Source organism: Triturus cristatus, chromosome 9 (genome assembly GCF_964204655.1).
Source record: "Triturus cristatus chromosome 9, aTriCri1.1, whole genome shotgun sequence".
In the NCBI taxonomy this organism is placed as follows: Eukaryota; Metazoa; Chordata; class Amphibia; order Caudata; family Salamandridae; genus Triturus; species Triturus cristatus.
The window spans coordinates 57,394,310-57,412,620 of record NC_140592.1 but is presented as its reverse complement, the minus strand read 5'-3'; the positions used below and the strand labels follow the sequence as shown (position 1 = coordinate 57,412,620).

At 47.5% G+C, this 18,311-nt stretch overlaps 1 protein-coding gene across 7 annotated transcripts in view; it reads right to left on the bottom strand.

Annotated features, from left to right (window-relative positions):
* Positions 1-17,194, bottom strand: part of RPUSD3 (RNA pseudouridine synthase D3) — a 48,441-nt gene extending 31,247 nt beyond the window's left edge. The window contains exons 1-3 of one of the 7 annotated variants that reach the window (XM_085624398.1): positions 14,640-14,762; positions 13,769-13,857; positions 971-1,108 (exon numbers count right to left, since the gene is read on the bottom strand). In XM_085624398.1, coding sequence (XP_085480524.1) covers positions 971-1,107 — 137 coding nt within the window. In that variant the 5' untranslated portion in view covers position 1,108; positions 13,769-13,857; positions 14,640-14,762. Of the gene's footprint in view, positions 1-970; positions 1,109-13,768; positions 13,858-14,639; positions 14,785-16,321; positions 16,441-16,915 lie in introns of those variants that run through there. The other 6 variants (XM_085624394.1, XM_085624396.1, XM_085624397.1 and 3 more) reach the window with 6 other exon arrangements.
* Positions 17,195-18,311: the final 1,117 nt, after the last annotated feature.

The following is an 18,311-nucleotide window of genomic DNA, read 5'->3' as shown; positions in this document are numbered from 1 at the left end:
TGGTTTGGGGGCACTGCTCGTCAGTTACACAGCGCACCGCCCCGTCCCCCACCACCATCTGGGCCGACCTACGCCAGCTCCCAGCAACTGTCACGGTCACCTGCACCGTGACCTGTCAGCACCGCAACGAGCACCACCTCCCTCCGCACCGCAGCCCTGGTCTCACCGACGCCGCTGGACAACTGTCACCGAGCCACTGCCTGCACCGAACCTTAAGGGCACTCCATACCACTATGCTTCACATCACAACTGCGAAGGTTTCCACGACTGGCCCGCTCCAACGTGATCGGCTGCAACGAAAAGGTACTATTTACGAGTTAACCGTCTCCACGACTGACGCGGTCGGACAGAACTGTTGAATTCTGTTTTCAGCACCACGGTAGCACCGGAAGGAGCTACCGGCTTCAAGGAACTGCATTTTGAGGTTATTCTTGCAAAGTGCATATTTTGAAGTACTGTATGGTGGATTTTGATCGTTTTGGTCTTATTTTGAATATATAAAATATTGGACATATTTCTAAACTGGTTTGGTGTCCTTTTGTAGTTTTTTCACTGCATTACTGTTGGTTATGTGCAAATGCTTTTACACTCTGCCTCTTAGATCAGCCGGAGCTCTTGTGCCAAGCTACCAAGGAGGTGAGCAGACGTTCTTTCAGTGGTGTATCCCCCTTATCCTGACAAGAAGGAAGGGTCCCTACTCGGACAAAGGTGCAAACCATTGCCAACTAGAGACCCATATTTCTAACAATGGCTTATAACTATCATTTGATCTAAAATAGAGAAATCAAGATTTCTTTGTATTCGCAACACAGCCCACGTCCATCCCTCTAAAACCCTATTGTGAAATGTATGTTTTCTGTAAAGCAACTCAAGTTTCCAGAGATAGAGGAAACATGAGTACGCAAATAATATCATAAGCCCACAGGTAATGAGTACACAACAAGCCTTCTATGTCATTGGTTGCACTTACCTGGCCATTCTCTTTGTTGCTGTATGAACAAAAGCTGATTGCAGTGTACCACAGAGATCAAATGGAGGGCGGAGACATCGCACCACAATCACCCATGTTCTACCAGCCGCTGGTAAATACTTAGTGAAACAATTCATCCTAGGGGAAGAAATCCTCCAGTAAAAAAAAGATGACAGGAACTGCTATTAAATGGCAATGCAGCACTTCCTTAATAGCAATGGCTTGTAATTGTGCACCACAAACGTAGCTTTTCTCATGCATTTAGATAATAGGTGACTTAATTGTCACACTTGATGGAACTGCTGTACTGACCATGAGAGGATGCAAGGCTGAGGCAAACAGGTGAGGTTTGAGCTTTTGTCTGGGCAGGTACTAAGCCTTTAGGTTCAATTATCTTCAGATGACGGTCTCAATAACACAAAAATTCAGCTTTTTAAAAAACGTATTAAGTCTTGATTCTTCAAACACAGATGCTGGGGTAGAACTCTGTCCATTATGACAGACAGAATTCAGCTGGTAGTATCTTATAGCATTATGTCTGCACCTCTCTTAAATCACTATCTTCCCAGCATGCCTCCCCCCCTCCCCCGCATGTCTTGAAAACGTTCTCTTCTCTAGGCATCTTGAAACACCCGACTTTTGCCAGGGTGTAATCTGATGAGATAAGAGTTTAGTAATTAGGGCATCAAAATCTAGGGAATTAGATCTACCTGGCTCTTATAGGGATGTGTAAGAGACCCTCTTAAGATTCATAGGTATTACATAATAAGGTATATCAGAACTTCATCTAGTCCTCACCGAACCCCGACAGTGGGCGATCCTAACCTCATGGGACAGTTAAGAAACAAGAATTTCACTTTATAATTATTTAACCTCTTGTTTACAGTGTCCATGGTACTGCTTTGCCATTCTGGCATTACTGTAGAAAGTAATTCTGACGGAGGCATTACGTTAGGGGCTGCTGAGCATATGTTCTACTGCAAATATGCTTTGAGTCACCTCTCTAGTGTTTTAGACTCATTAGATATGTGAGGTTTTTGGGGAGAACAGCATCGTCAGCTGTTTTCAAATCCATACTTTAAAAGCATCTATGAAGGAAATCTTTGGAAACAGATTGGAAATGACTGATGTAAAATACATCCTAGCTTAGTAGTGCAGTCATTTAAACCAGGTTTTAACCAACCATATTTATTAGAAGCAATGTAGTTGGTTATCAAGAGGGAAAATGTGAGGCTGTGATTTTGCCTCTAATTTTGGAGAATACTGGAAACATAGTAAAAACAAGCATTGGCATAGCCAATAGGTTTCGCCTTTGGGACCTTGTAAGTGTTTAGCCGGAGCTATTGGCTTTGCCAATGTCTTTAAGCCATGGTATAGAGCACTGTGCCTGCTGTGCAGCATGTTGGAAAGTTATAATAGAAAAGTGTTATAAGCATTTTTGTTACCTTATATATAACCAGGAAGGCATTATGTACAACTGAACCATCCTATTAAACAAGCATTAGAAATGCAATAGGTTTTGCATTTGCTTGAGTTAGAGCTATTGGCACTGTAAATGACAATTATTTTACCTATGTGTTATGTATGTGGTGTGTAATGGAATTATGTGGGTTGGATAGGAATTATTAGTTGGGCAATTGTGTGGTGTAGAATTTTGTGGAGTGAAGTGGATTTGTGTAGTGGAATTATGTGGCATAGTATGCAGTGGAAATATGTTGATAGTAATTGTGTGGTATTGAGTGTACTGGAAATATGTGGAGTGGGATTGTGTGTTATATAGTGTAATTATGTGGATTGGCATTTTGTGCTGTGGAGTTGTATGTGGTGTGGTGGGCTGTTGAATTTTGTAGCATGATGTGGAATTTTGTGGTGTGGATTGGATTTATGTGGTATGTTGTGTAATTGTGTTGTTGAGTTGAATTGTGTGGTTAGGTGCAAATGTTTGTGGTGTGGATTGGATGTATGTGTTGTGTACTTGTGTTGTTGAGTTGCATTATGTGGTTTGGTGTCAAATTTTGTGGTGTGGATTGGAAATGTGTGGAGTTGAATTGTGTGGTGTGGAATTGTGTGGATAATCAACATTAACTTGTCAAAAGCAGGACACCACAGAAGCAACCAGCTTTTGGCAAAGTGCCAGACCTAGTAACAAGTCTTGCTCACCCTGCTGCCTCGACCTATTATTTAAATTAACAAGAAGGGAACTCATGAGAGAGATGCTTGCATCTCACGGCCTCTCAGACCCCCAGCTTCTGCACATCGTACGGTTGAAGAACCCGGTTAGCTCAGCTACGACTAGTCTGCGTGCACGTGAACAACAGAATGCACCCTACTTCCGTTGCACGATTTTAGGGGTGGCAAGATACAGTACAAGATACAAGGGACGCTTTACGTCAGAAAGGGGAAGGCTTGCATCTCCCTTCGCCCACATCCAAATAGAGTCCCTAATAGGGATGGGGGTGGATAATTTGAAGAAAATAAAACACATGGAGTGTGAACAGTACCCCCCCACACACACACCCCCTCTGTATGTAACAAAGCTCCTCTTGCGAGTATTCTTGCTTCTGTGTAATGCTTGACTCCTGCGATGGATATCGGGTGGCTTGTGTGTTTATTAGCACGGGTGCACACCGACTTTGGCCCAGAAGCGATAATAACTTGCTTCAGCTGCAGGATTTGTCACAGCAGGGGGGCCAAGGGGTTAGTTCTCAACAATGAATCTGAAAAACAGACTACTGCTGCGAACTGACTCGGGTGGGCATCCCGTGGCCATGCTGAATGAAACGGCCTGAGCTGTAACAGACCCAAAGTTTCAATTAGAGAAAGGTAACCCCCTTAAAGGTTCTATTTTAGGTCAGGGATCAGGGGGAAAAATACTATAAACAAAACTGAAAAATATCCCTCTGGACCTATATTTCTTTTACTTAGCAATTAATTTCTTGTGGGTTCACATGAAGAAGAGACAACCAATTGTATATTTACATTCCAACTAGTGAGTTTATTTTTTTATATTGTTTTTAAGATATTTTGCTTATTTATATACATTTTTACTTGTTTATATACATTTTTTCTCAAATAAACATCGGATTGTTTTCTTATTCCTAAACACAATCTATACAGTGATATTTTGAATTGCTCTGTGCTCATTCAATTTTATCAACACAATGTTTAAAGTTATAGGCTAAAACCTCTCTCCTATGATTTGAGAGAAATCCCCACAGCAATCACTCCTCTGTTCATACCACATGCATTTCACTATCATACGACACATTCACACTGCACCCCAGATATGCACCAACGATGTTGCTGGACTAGCCAGGACTGGGCCAGATGCTCGACCCTTTAATTATGATGCAAAAAAACTGGGGTGTGACACTCTGTCTGGTCGACGCACGTTTCGGTGGATCTAATTTATTTTCTTGCCACCTTCTTCAGGACCTTTTGTTTGCGCGTTTATCGCGGGCAAAGATGAGGGGATTGTTATTCTGTTGTGTACTGTTATACACGTAGTGAAAGTCTTCCTCTCAGTTAATATTACTGATGTCGTTCTTCTTCTTTCCCAAATATGGTCAATGCTTTGTCGGTCCGGGTTGTGATCCTAGGAGTCAGTTTCGCATATCTTCATAAATTTATATGTTCTCTCTTTTCCCTTCCATATTTTCAAGCCTTTCTTACAGTATTGATGACTCACCAGCCCTTAAGAACTATTCTCGGTGCTGTATAGTTTAGTCTTTATTGTAAACAGCAAGGTATTACTTCTTTCCGTTTCATTGTGCATTGTGCTGTAAGGGGATGGCTGGTACCAATCTTGTTTTGAGCTCTATCGGCGGTTTCGCATTCTCCTTCGGCAGCTTGGTAAACAGACTCCGGCCTCCAATCATTGGAGGCCGGAGTCTGTTTACCAAGCTGCCGAAGGAGAATGCGAAACCGCCGATAGAGCTCAAAACAAGATTGGTACCAGCCATCCCCTTACAGCACAATGCAACTATCCAAAGAACAAAGAAACGGAAAGAAGTAATACCTTGCTGTTTACAATAAAGACTAAACTATACAGCACCGAGAATAGTTCTTAAGGGCTGGTGAGTCATCAATACTGTAAGAAAGGCTTGAAAATATGGAAGGGAAAAGAGAGAACATATAAATTTATGAAGATATGCGAAACTGACTCCTAGGATCACAACCCGGACCGACAAAGCATTGACCATATTTGGGAAAGAAGAAGAACGACATCAGTAATATTAACTGAGAGGAAGACTTTCACTACGTGTATAACAGTACACAACAGAATAACAATCCCCTCATCTTTGCCCGCGATAAACGCGCAAACAAAAGGTCCTGAAGAAGGTGGCAAGAAAATAAATTAGATCCACCGAAACGTGCGTCGACCAGACAGAGTGTCACACCCCAGTTTTTTTGCATCATAATTAAAGGGTCGAGCATCTGGCCCAGTCCTGGCTAGTCCAGCAACATCGTTGGTGCATATCTGGGGTGCAGTGTGAATGTGTCGTATGATAGTGAAATGCATGTGGTATGAACAGAGGAGTGATTGCTGTGGGGATTTCTCTCAAATCATAGGAGAGAGGTTTTAGCCTATAACTTTAAACATTGTGTTGATAAAATTGAATGAGCACAGAGCAATTCAAAATATCACTGTATAGATTGTGTTTAGGAATAAGAAAACAATCCGATGTTTATTTGAGAAAAAATGTATATAAACAAGTAAAAATGTATATAAATAAGCAAAATATCTTAAAAACAATATAAAAAAATAAACTCACTAGTTGGAATGTAAATATACAATTGGTTGTCTCTTCTTCATGTGAACCCACAAGAAATTAATTGCTAAGTAAAAGAAATATAGGTCCAGAGGGATATTTTTCAGTTTTGTTTACAGACCCAAAGTTTGCCTATTCGTTGTGGCGTTAGAAACAAGGATTTGTGTGAACTTAATTAATACTCGACAGAAGTGTAAAATAAAACGGAGTAGGACTTCTGCGCGCGCCAGTTTGTGTAAGAAAGAGAATGAATAAAACAGAGGAGGAGGAGGAGGAGGAGAGAGATATGGAGTATGAAATAAATGAAGGGGAGAGAGGAAAGAGGTAGAGAAGGGAGACAGAAGGGAGAGAGATGACAATGAGACTGAAAGGAGACGCTGGAAACTAGAAAGAAAACAAGAAGAGAAAGGGGGATATGGAGGTGGAAATAAAGACTATGATGAAAGAAAAGAGGAGAAATAGGAGGCAGAGACAAAGAGAGCGAAAGGGAGAAAGAACGCGAGCCAGTAAGACAAATTGGGAGTGTGAAAAAGGGGGGCAAATGTGAACAGAGAGGGAAGATACAAAGAGGTGAAAGAAAGAAAGGGGGCAGGAAAACAGAGAGAGAAAGTGAACCTTGATTCTTATCATATTTAGCACTGTACTCAACAAAGTTTCATCTATTGTACGCGATGGAAGCTTGAACCGGTCTATAGAGTTGCATTTCATAATAGAAAACGTGGAAATACATCGAGGTGCGCACACAGACTTTGTGCTGGCTTGTGTTTCCTTTCGGCTTATAGGGGTTTCTTTAATTGAGCAAGAAGAGGGTGCTCACATCTGGAGGGAATTCCCACTGAATAAAGTCACTGTGTGCCCGCTTCTCACTCAAAGCCACAGAAGAGTCATTTACTTTAACAAGCACGGCCGCGAAAGTGATAATTGCAAACAGATGGCACAGCTGCTCGCTCCCGCGAGTTAAACACCATACATGCACGAGTGCTCATTGGAAACAGTGCAGTACATGCACGAGTTTCCCAAAAAGTCCGGAGTGATTCCAAGAGGTCATCCTAAGCAGCGCTCGACCTAATGAAGCGACCTGCTGAAATGTATGCGTAGACATTGCCCATCTTTCAAATAGTTTTTCAAACTGCGTAAAGGAACATAAAAATATATATAACCCTCATCGCTGAGTCTTGCAATTGAAAAGTGCTGTGATATTGTCTTGCATTGCATTAACAGTTAGGACAGAAGTTAGTTAGCAAGCGACTTTGCTGGATTTATGAAAGCAGAGGTATTTAAATGTGCAAAATGAATTGCATAAATTGAAAAGGGTTTGCAGCCATTGATAAACTTGTTTTAGATTCGGTTGTGGAGGGCACATTTGCGACCAATGACGAAATTGATACTTTCCTGTCTTTAAAAAATTCTCTTTTTCATTAGGTTGTAGTGCTCTTTTTTTTTTTTTTTTTTTTTTTTTGAAACCGTTTATTACAGATTCCAAAAGATATACAAAGATGGGCCTACAACCTTCAGGCTGGCCGCTAGCAAACAGAAAGAGCATATAATACAAACAGTAGAACACACGCTGCGGCAGAAGAAAGATCACAGGAGTTGAAAGAAGCGTTGGCAGCCACACCATCGGGACCCCACACAACGGTTTCATTTTTATATAAATAACGAAGAAACAAGTCCACAAGGCAACCCACAATCGGAAACAATAGCATGTGCTTCCCTGGGGGGGACCCTACCGATCCACAGGAATATCAAGGGGGGGGGGATAGGTCGGGACGGAGACAAAGTGAACTCAATGCCCAGAACCAGGAAGACAAGCAGGCTAAGGAGACGGGGCCGGTGACGGATCAGGCATCAGCGGCGGGGTACAGATTCCCCCACGGTAGGCGTTCCAGGGGCCCCACACTTTCACCCATTTCCCAGGCTTACCTCTCGCAACATACACCACCATTTCCCGAAACATACACCAATCCATGTTGTCCTTCCACGCCGAGACAGTCGGCGACCTCTGGGAACCCCACAATTGCGCAATATCACGCTTGGCCACCATATATCCCAGAGTCACCCACCACGTCTGCGGCACTGAGTAGTCGGTTGGCTCCCACACATTCAGGAGACATCTCCTCGCCTCGGGTAGCAGCGGCACATGCGTAACTGCCTGCAAAACCTCGTGCAAACCACGCCAGAATCGCGCCGCCTCCGGGCATTCCCACAATATATGGAGAAAGGTCCCCAAAGAACCACACCCACGCTTACACAACCCGTCCACAGCATAGCCCATACGCATCAGACTCGGCCCCGTAACATAGACCCTATGGAGTATCTTGAGCTGGACGAAGCGAAGGCGAGCCGGTATGGCCACCTCTTTCGGGGAGGCCACCGCAGACACCCAGTCCTCGTCATCCAGCTCCAATCCATCAGCCCCCCACGCCTCACGAAGGCCAGTCAGCAGTCCCGAGCGATCATTGATGAGTTTTTTGTAAATTAATGAAATCGTGCCGTCCGGTACATGCCCATCTAGCACTCTATCCTCCAGAGGGGAGTACTCCGGGATGGAGGCAACGTCCGGGAATACGGAGCACAACGCATGACGGATCTGCATATATCGAAAGTACTCCCTGTCCTGCAACTGGAATTCCGTCTGCAGCACATCGAACGTTTTGAATCCCCCCCTCGTCCAGAGATCGCCCACCCTGCTGATGCCTATCATGTCCCACTTCTCAAAGCCCTTCGAGGTCCACAGGGAGCCCAGCCGCTCAGATGTGTATAGTGGCGTCGCCCGGGTCAAACGATCCTTCCACCCCATCGCCAAGTTAGCCGCGTGCCACACTCGCACCATGACCCGCGTGGGGCCCGTCAGACGTGCGTCGAGCGAGCTAGAATAAAGCGCCCGATTATAGTCGCCGCCCGGCAGTAACATTTTATCCATCTCAAAGGCCGGGTTTAGAGCAGGCCCGTAAAGGCCGTGATTTATCGCGGCCAGCTGGGAGGCCCAGTTATATCGCTTGATGTCTGGGAGGGCAACCCCCCCGTCGTACCACGGGAGCGTCAGCTTCGCCAGGGCGATACGCGGTCTACCCTCCCAGAACAGGCGGCGCTGCAAACTCTCCACCTCGCGAAAGTAGCGCGCCGGGACAACGTCCATGGTGTTCTGTAAGGCGTACAGGAAACGTGGCAGCGACATCATCTTAAACAATGCCGCCCGGCCGAGTGGCGAGAGCGGCAAGCGCCTCCAACGCGCGACATCATCCTTCAGGCGCTGGAGGGGGGGAAGCAAGTTCTGTTTATACCGGGCCTCCGCGTCCAGGGTAATGAAGATACCCAGGTACCTAAATCCCCGCGGGGCAATCTGGATAGGACAACCCCGCGGAAGGATAGGAGCCTCCCCAGAGAGGACATACACACAAGATTTAGGCCAATTGATGACTAGGCCGGAGTTGAGGCCAAATGAGTGCAATACATCAACCAGTACTATCAGCGATTTACGCGGGGAAGCCAGGTACAAAAGAATATCATCAGCGTAAAGAGATACGCGGTCCTCATACTCGGGGGTCCATCGGAGACCACGGATAGAAGGATGCCACCGCAGCCACTCCGCCAGGGGCTCCAAGGCAAGCGCGAAGAGGAGCGGCGATAACGGGCAGCCCTGCCGCGTGCCCCTGCCCAGCTCAAACGGAGCCGACACTCTACCGTTTACAGCCACCTGCGCCAGCGGTCCGGAATACAACAATTTCACCCAACCGATGAATCCCGGGCCAAACCCAAACTTCGCCAGCGTCGCCCAAATATATGGCCACTCAAGTGTGTCAAACGCCATAGTGGCGTCCAGGGACGCCAAAATGGCCGGCTCCCGTATGAACGGGACACGCGCGAGCACCCCATGCAAGCGCCGCAGGTTGAGCGCAGTGTTGCGATGAGGGATAAAACCGGACTGATCCTGGTGAATCAGATTGCACACCACGCCAACCAGCCGATTGACCAACACCTTGGCGAGAATTTTGGGTTCCGCATTCAGCAGCGAAATGGGCCTGTAGGACGTGACCCGGTCCCGCGGCCTCCCCTCCTTGTGAATAACCACGATAGTAGCCTGACGCTGGTCTAGCGGGAGGGAACCCGCCGAACGGGCCGCGAGGAACATAGAACGGAGATGCGGCGCCAGCGTATCCGGTCGTAGTTTGTACAATTCGATGGGAAGGCCATTAGGACCCATGGCCTTGCCGGAGGCGACCGAACGTATGGCGAGGGCAATCTCCTCAGACGTTGGGGCGGCGTCCAACGACACTCTGTCCTCCTCCGAAAGGGAAGGCAGCGCGATATCCCTGAGCAGGGCATGAGAATCCTCTTCCGAGCGGGAGGACACCGGGGAATACACCCCACGGAAATATTCAGCGAAGCAATCAACAATTTCTCCCGGTTCAGTGACACACACACCATCCAGTTTCTCAATCGACGGGACAACTCGACTCGCTCTCCTTTTTATCCAGCCACGCAATCAATTTCCCAGCCTTATCACCCACATCATACAGTCTCCCCTGTTGCTCTCTATTGAGGCCCCTGGCCGCCTCCGTGACGAGGGCCTTATAGGCCGCCTGCTTGAGTCGGAGAACATGTAATTTGTCATCCGTCACCCCCCCATGCTAGATCACCCTCCAACTCGGTTATCTCAGTTTCAACACGGGTCACCTCCTCCCGCTCGCGTTTCCGGGAATGGGAAATAAGGGACAGGGCCTCCCCCCGGAGGACCGTCTTGAACGCCTCCCACAGAGAGACCGCCGATGACACAGACCCCACATTATCGTCAAAATATCGCGTAAGGGATTTAACCAACTCTGCGCGAATGGTGGGGTCACGCAGGTACCAGGGATTAATCGGGACCACCCTACCCTCCCCCCTCGGGAGAATGTCGAAGTGCAACAGGAGCGGGGAGTGGTCCGAAATACCCCGCGCCAAATGGCGCACCTCCCCGATCCTCCCCGCATGCGCCGCCGGCACCAGGACATAATCTAGCCTTGAGAGACTGCCATGGGCCCCGGAATGAAAGGTGTACTGTTTCTGTGTAGGGTGTTTCAAACGCCAACAATCCACCAGCCCCAAGGTATCCAAGAGGCCAGACAACCACGCTTGGGCACGGGGGAGATCCCTGGGGGGGTGACGGTCCTCAATTCCGGAAACCACAGCGTTAAAATCCCCCCCAACCACTAGAATCCCCTCCGGAAGGCCAAGGAGGAGGCGCCCCAGATCCGCAAAAGTAGTCGTTTGCAACCCTGGCGGGACATAGACAGAAACAAAAACAATCACTCTGCCCTCCATTCTACCCACCAGAACCGTGTAGCGTCCCCTGTCATCATGGAGCACCTCATCAACTTCCAACGGGTGCGACGTTTTAGCCATAATGCCCACACCCCTTGAACCAGACGTAAAGCCTGAATGGGCCAGAAGGCGGTAGCCCCGTCGATTCATAGCACGAAAGGAGTTGCCAATGAGGTGTGTCTCCTGCAGAAAAACTATATCAGGTGAAATTCGTTTCAGGAACTGCAGGACCACACCCCGTTTTATCCTGTCCCCCAGTCCATTAACATTCCAGGACAAAAGACTCAGTCCCCTACCCCCCATCATAGCCGAAAGCGATCAATCGTCCCCCCGAGAGCACTTTAGGAATAGCACAACAATACTTTTGCCTTGTGGTACAAATGAACAATACCCCACCCCAACCCAACCGCCCCAACAAAACTCCCCCCTCCCTGCACCCCTGCATGAGCCCAGACAGCCCCCCCAACTTGCAGTGTGCCTGTCGCCCCTATATAATTGGAACTAGTTAGACCCCCTAGAGGAGGAAAGAGTACCCCCTCAAGACCGCGCACCGCCTCCAAAGGAGGGAAGACGAGTACAACAAACAAAAGACCCTAAGCTTGGCCGAAAGTGGCAGCATCATCCGTAGTGAGCCCCGGCATCAGTACCTCAGACCCGGTCCGGTGGGCAGTCTCCTCCCGCAGCCCCCCCCCCCCCGCCCTCCCGATCATGACCCCCAGACAAAGTGTCCAGCCAGTCCCCGGCCGTTTCAGGACGGTCAAAAAAGTGAGTGCGACCATCCACCTCCACCCGCAGCCTGGCCGGGAAGAGCATGGCGTATTTTAAGTTCATGCCTCGAAGCCGCCGCTTGACGCCCAGGAAACTCAGTCTCTGCTTCTGGACCGCTTGGGTGAAGTCAGGATAAAAGTTCACCTCCATGTTCTCCAGCTTAATCGGCCCTTGCAGTCTGGAAGCTTGCAAAATCGCGTCCCTGTCCCGAAAGTTAAAGATACGGGCAATAAGAGGCCGCGGAGGGGCTCCAACCTTCGATCTGCCCCCGGGAACTCTATGGGCCCTCTCCACGGCAAAGAATTTACTCAGTCCTCGAGGCTGGAGATGGGTAGTGATCAGGTCCTCCACAAAGAGATCCGCCGCCGACTCCTCCCGTCCCTCGGGCACTCCGATGATGCGGATATTATTCCTCCGGGCCCGGCTCTTGGAGTCCTCCAGGCGCCGATCCATGAGCGCACTCGCCTGACGGAGCCGGTGCACCTCCGTTTGAAGGGCCGCCACCTCAGTCGTGAGGCCCGACGCGGTGTGGGCCAAAGAATCGACCCGGTCGTTAGTCTTGGAGAGATCAGCTCTCACAAGGTTGACATCAATGAGGACCGCGTCGAATTTGTGCGCTAAAGTGTCGAACTGCTGGCCCACCGAGGCCTTCATTTCAGCAATGGCGCTCATGACGTCTTGCAGAGACAGATCCGTGGGCATATCCGGGGCATCCGGGGGGGCACTCAGAGGACTTGTGCGATCCGCCGGGAGACCCCTTCGGGAGGGTGTAGCGTTCCATGATGTTGGCCTGATGTGCGGCGCCACGCCGGGTTGACTTGGCCTTTAACCGATCCCCATCCTGCTTCGTGGCCATCGTCGCGGGTCTCAAACCCGCACCAGCCACGCAGTGGAGAGCAAGCAATCAAGGCCACGAGCTCCGGGGGGCCACCCCAGGACGGCAGAGCGGGCCGCAGCAGGCAGGCAGGCAGGCAGGGTCTCCCAGCGAGGCCACCCCAACACAAAGAGCGCCGTGATCCCACTTGCGAAAACGGCAAGGGGGCGCGAAAGTGAAAGTGAGGGGTACGCGACTCGCCAGGCCCAGCCCGCCGTTGTTGTTCACTTTGCCACTGGGTCGCCCCCACACACGAATCCGGGGTCAGGAGAGAAGTAGGCCGCAAACTTCAATCGGTGCTCACTCCGGCACCCGAGGTCCGATTCGAAAACGGGAAACGGGTACCACCTCGGCTCAGGCTCACCGACACATTCCCCTCAACCGATGCAGGATGAAGACAGGATAAACGTAGGAGGTTGCGGAGGTCCTCGGGAGCCTCGCACCTACGCGGCCATCTTGGTTGCGCGCTAGGCTCCTCCCGCCTGTAGTGCTCTTCTTACAAATGTATTTATTGAACGTTTGTGTTTTATACAATATTGTTATGTTTTTGTAACACCAAATAAAGTTATTAATGTATCCGGAGTGGGTGCCTTCCTTGCTTAATGCATCTTTCCAAAAAAATAAAAATCCAAATTTGAAGAATAGAAAACGTCCATGGAACCTGAAGCTCTTACCATTCCACAGAAAAAAGTATGAAGGAAACAGTTACCATTCAATTGCAAATACAAGAAACCAAAGCACTTTCTAATTTCTTAATTATGGTCTGCTTTCAGACCGCAATTCATCGCCAACACAGGAAGTGGCATTGCTATCGCAATTAAACCGCAAAAGGAGCATTATACATGGCTCATGTGTTGAATTCAATAGCATCAACACATAACAGAATCAAGAGTTCTTTAAAAACCACACAGGGTGCATGAATTGTAAAAAGATAACTCCAGTGAAGAGCTGGACTTTGCTGTCTTGCAGGATTTCTAAGTAATTCAAGAATGCACGCGGGGGTTGTGGGTGGCTCTCCATAAAAGCCAGGCACTGAGCCCTTCCAATCACTTTCCAAAATAGAGACACCATGTAACTTACTTTGCAGGTGGTCCTTCCCAGTTCGAGGTAAAGCCCTGACAGGCTACATCGTAGGCAGCATCATTTATCCATTAGCTTCAGCCACAGAACTTAACAAGCATTGGCATAGCCAATAGGACTCGCCTTTGGGACCTTATAAACGTTTAGCCATGCAACAGTTGCATAACTAAACACTTATAAGGTCCCAAAAGCGAGACCTATTGGCATGCCCTGCGGCCGCGAAAGTGAAAGTGATCGCAAACGCGATCAAACATCAAAGCGGCCGTTCGGCCGAGAAAGTGAAAGTAATCGCGGTAAAAGCAGCGCGCGCGCCCGCGCACATGCACTGTAGCTCTAGGCTGGCCTGGTAGCACTTTTTGGAGCCCTCTCAATAAGTCTCGCCAGACCAGCGCATGCGCTGGGTCAGGCGAGACCTAAAAAGGAAAGAAGAAAAAGTAAGGTTAGTCTTTGTAATTAATTATAGAGGGAATCTCACTCGGGCAAGTGAAGGGAAGGCGAAAGAAAAGCAATCTTAAGGGCGACCGTACATCAGTACTCAACAAGGATAGAAAATTATCAAAATGTTTCACAAAACATATAACAAACGCAAGATGCTATCGTCTCCAAGGCATTTTCGATGATGTACAAAGGTCCTGATCTAGCAAATGATTCTGGATGAGGCAGACATATTATTTGTACAACATGAAGGTATGTGTGAGCACCATCAGAACCCTTGGAGAGCTAAAATCAGAGTTATTATGCAGCACTTGCTAAAGAACACAGAGTAGGCTAGAAGAATTTACTGACTATAATATAGTTTGGAGAGTCTCAAAAAGGGAGATGAGGTGTTCGAGATTATTCTTGGCATTTTATGTGTTCTTTCTTTCCTTACATTTTTAGCTGATGATTTTATTTTGGTAGATTGCTAAGGACTGTCTGCATTTCTCTAAAGCCATCCATCACTTCTCCAACCCACTCCACTTCATCAACACCAGGCAGCTGATTCCGGTGGCACCTGTTAGTGAACTGGCAGAGGACTGGGAAAAATATTTTAAATATGTTATCTCTATGTGTTGTCTGACAAGTCATACCAGCACAGAGATAATGACCAAATAAGTCGAGAGCGATGCCCTCAACATCACAATACATGCTGACCCCTGCATGAATAAATGAATCTTTTAAGTAGTGCGAACTACTTGTGAGGTAGTCCTGTTGCTAAAGGAGATGGAGTAGCAGAAGATGACGATACATTAGGCCAGGCGGAAAAGAGTTTTCAATTGTAATGCCACCCAGTTTTCAGTACATTATAGTGTCTGGAAGCAAGATAATAACAGAATTTACCACACGATGCAACCACAATGTATTTTAGAAATCCGAAAAAAGCTTGCAATAACAAATCTTATTTTAGCTTCGACAGCCAAGATCAACACTGTTCAAAATGTGTGAGGTTTAGTTATGTATTATAGTGGTCTTACTAAATGTTTAACTGGCACCAGCTCGTCCAGCTGCGAGATCCCAGCGGTGACCCTTAATATGCAGAATACCAAAACGATACATCCTCTCCACCATGATTTTCAACATTTGTATGGAGCCAGTTGGAGAACTGATGGCTCTCCACGATATCAAAAATCACCAGTGCACAAAATATACTCAAAGTTTTCCAACATTAAAGACTTGATGCAGCTCAGAGATATATCACGTTCAGCCACACCTGGGTGTCAAGTGCCTATCTCTGCCTGAACTTGACAACCAACAAATGTTTCTTATCATAGTCACCTACAGAATAAACAAGTCCAGATCTAGGAGTGGTTCTTTTGATACCAAGGGGAATGATCCACATCTCTCAGCAAACACAAAGTAGTTTAGATTCATCCAACGAAGCATCACTTTCATACCCACATCACCAAGAACCCTCAAAAAGCCTGGCTCCAGCCCCTCCCTTTATGAAATATAAAACATGTCAACCATTTCTCTAAAACAGGCCTCTTATTTCTCTAACATATGCCTATAACGTGCATCTTGAGCAGAGCCTGTGCTAAAATGTTTCCACATTATTTTTAAATCCCGGTAACACAAACTCAGTCTTTCATTCTTGTAAGGTCAATAACTTAAGGAACATTCTTCTAACCACGCCTCCTGTGCCATTGTCTCCTGGTACCTCTCTGTGTCTCCAGGTATGAACAGGACTACAAGTATCAGAATGGAAAGAAAAGCCATGGACTGGATGACACAGTCGAGGATAAATCCGAGAAATGGGTTTGTCTCCGAAGGTCAAAGTCCAGGCTTTGCATGCCTCCAGCCCCTAATCAAACAGCATGATATGGCAAGCCCTTAATTTACTTAACGTCCGCATTTTCTGTATCAAAATCTTTCTTAGTCTAATGTACGTTTTGTCAGACGTGTGTTTTAATTTACAATTCTTTCCCCAATCCCAGCAAACTTTCCATTGCCTTAACTCCAGTACTTGATCTCCCTGCGTGGAGACGTTCTTCATACCCTTTAAACCGCCCTTAAACTACTTTCTCCTTGCCTATACTTTCCCAAGAAAGTGTACCTTGTTCCAGTGCTCTTTACCTCATGTCCCTGCGCGGAGATCTTCTTTACCTGCCTTCATTATCTTTTTTGTTGTTGTTAAAATGCTATGTGCTTCTCTTTCGCCTTTATAAAAACATCAATTAAATAAAGAAATAGTGCCTCTATGGCCGTCTCCTCCTGGCTCTACTGTCCGGATCTTCCAGTGTCTCCACAAGCACCGCCCAGTCTTTCCAGGGCCTCTACCAAGCGTTCCTCCCCAATCCTCTAAATATATTCCATAGTCCTTGTCTCCCATTGTCAAAATCTGAACCTAACCGTACACTCCATAAAACTCAGAGCTCCAAAGTCTCTTAAGTCCACGAGTGAGTAACTCATTCACTCCAGGTTTTTGCTTTGCTTTCAAGGCCCTGCCGCCAGTTCAACCCATTATAAAATTAGGACTACAACTCCCAGAATGCAAAGCAAAAATAACTGGACAAAAGGAACTTTTGAGCACGTTCACAAAATCCAAATTCAAGCACTCCCGGAACAGTCTCACACATGTCAAACTGCACACATGTGCCCCAATCCAAGTCTAACTCCACGATTTATTCACACTCGTCAATTCCAACAGACTTGTTCGTATAAACGAACCTGTGTGCTCTCGCGCTGTCTGCCTCCTTTTTTGAGGCACAGAATCACCTCCCTATGTGTGTCCAAGTACAACTTTGTAATTATGCAGGATCAATACAGATATTTTTAAAAACAGCAGACCATGCCTTCAGGACATCTTCACCTGTAGCTCCTGGTGTCAGAGGCACGCGAGGACACTGCAGCACCCTCTCCTGTTCCGACCCGGAACCGAAGCCCCGAGCCAGCCTTGTGTCATGAACAGTAACCGAGCCCGCCCCATGCAGGGTCACTGTGCTCAATGTTCATCTCGGCGGCCATCTTGGAGTGAGCACGGTTATACTACTTAACAGTGGGATTGATCCCACGGATCTGCTATTAAGGCAGGCCCACTTGAAATCTTTCATTTAAGTTAAAAAAATATTATTTGACTCGTAACAACTAAACGTTCCTTGATTGTTTGCATGTTGTCTAAATCTCTGGGTCTTTCTAAAGATAAAATCACTACACTGAACATGAGGTTTAATACTCCTAGGGAAGTTTTCTGCAGCCCTGTGGAACTTTTTTTGGTTAAAATGACTAGTTTCCTAATGTTACTCTTCAAGTAATTACTGTAATCTGTGGTAGAGGCCCCCACAAGGCCAAACCGGCATCAGCTGGGGGCACTGAGCCCAAGTTCTCTGGCAGCCTTTATTGATATCCTGACACTGCGGCCAGCAAAAAGGGTGCATCGTGTAGCGTGGGTGCTCTGGGGTTGGAAGCACAGCCCATACACAGTTTGATTGCAGGTAAGTATAGGTTTATTAATTTATAACATTAAACATTGGAGGGAGAGCGCCGGGGAAATTCCGACGCGTTCCCGGGCTCGGCGCCTAGTATCGGCACCCAAAATGGCCGCCGCGCTCTACGTCATCACATAGACGTGAAGACTAGAGCGCGACGCTACATATCTCCTTTCTTTACGGATAACATTTTTCTAAAAGATACTTCTACTTGCGTGCATACTCCCTTCCGTCTCCCATCTCAAAGTCTCTAAACTTCGACGGTCTCACCACTGTCCTTCCGGTACGGGTGCGTCTCACCGGGGGGCCTGGAGTGTGCTCGGTACCCTCTTGGTAGCTTCTCGCTTCTCCACCTTCAGTACTTGGGGGAACTCCCCTGTTGGGAGATCCACTGTAGATTTCCGAGAGTTCCGTGGCACTCAGTTCACTCCCCCCTTCTGCTTCTGCATCTCTTCCCCCTTCTCCGGGGCTGCCTGTGGTTGCGTCCACCGGGTTGGTTTCAGTCCCTTGAGTCCGGGGAGATATCACTTGTCCTCTTTCTCTTCCGTTCCATTGCATGATCTTATTGCACTTGGACATCCTGTCCTGTGACCACACCTTCCCATCGCTCAGTAGAGCTGACCGGTTATAAACTTCTT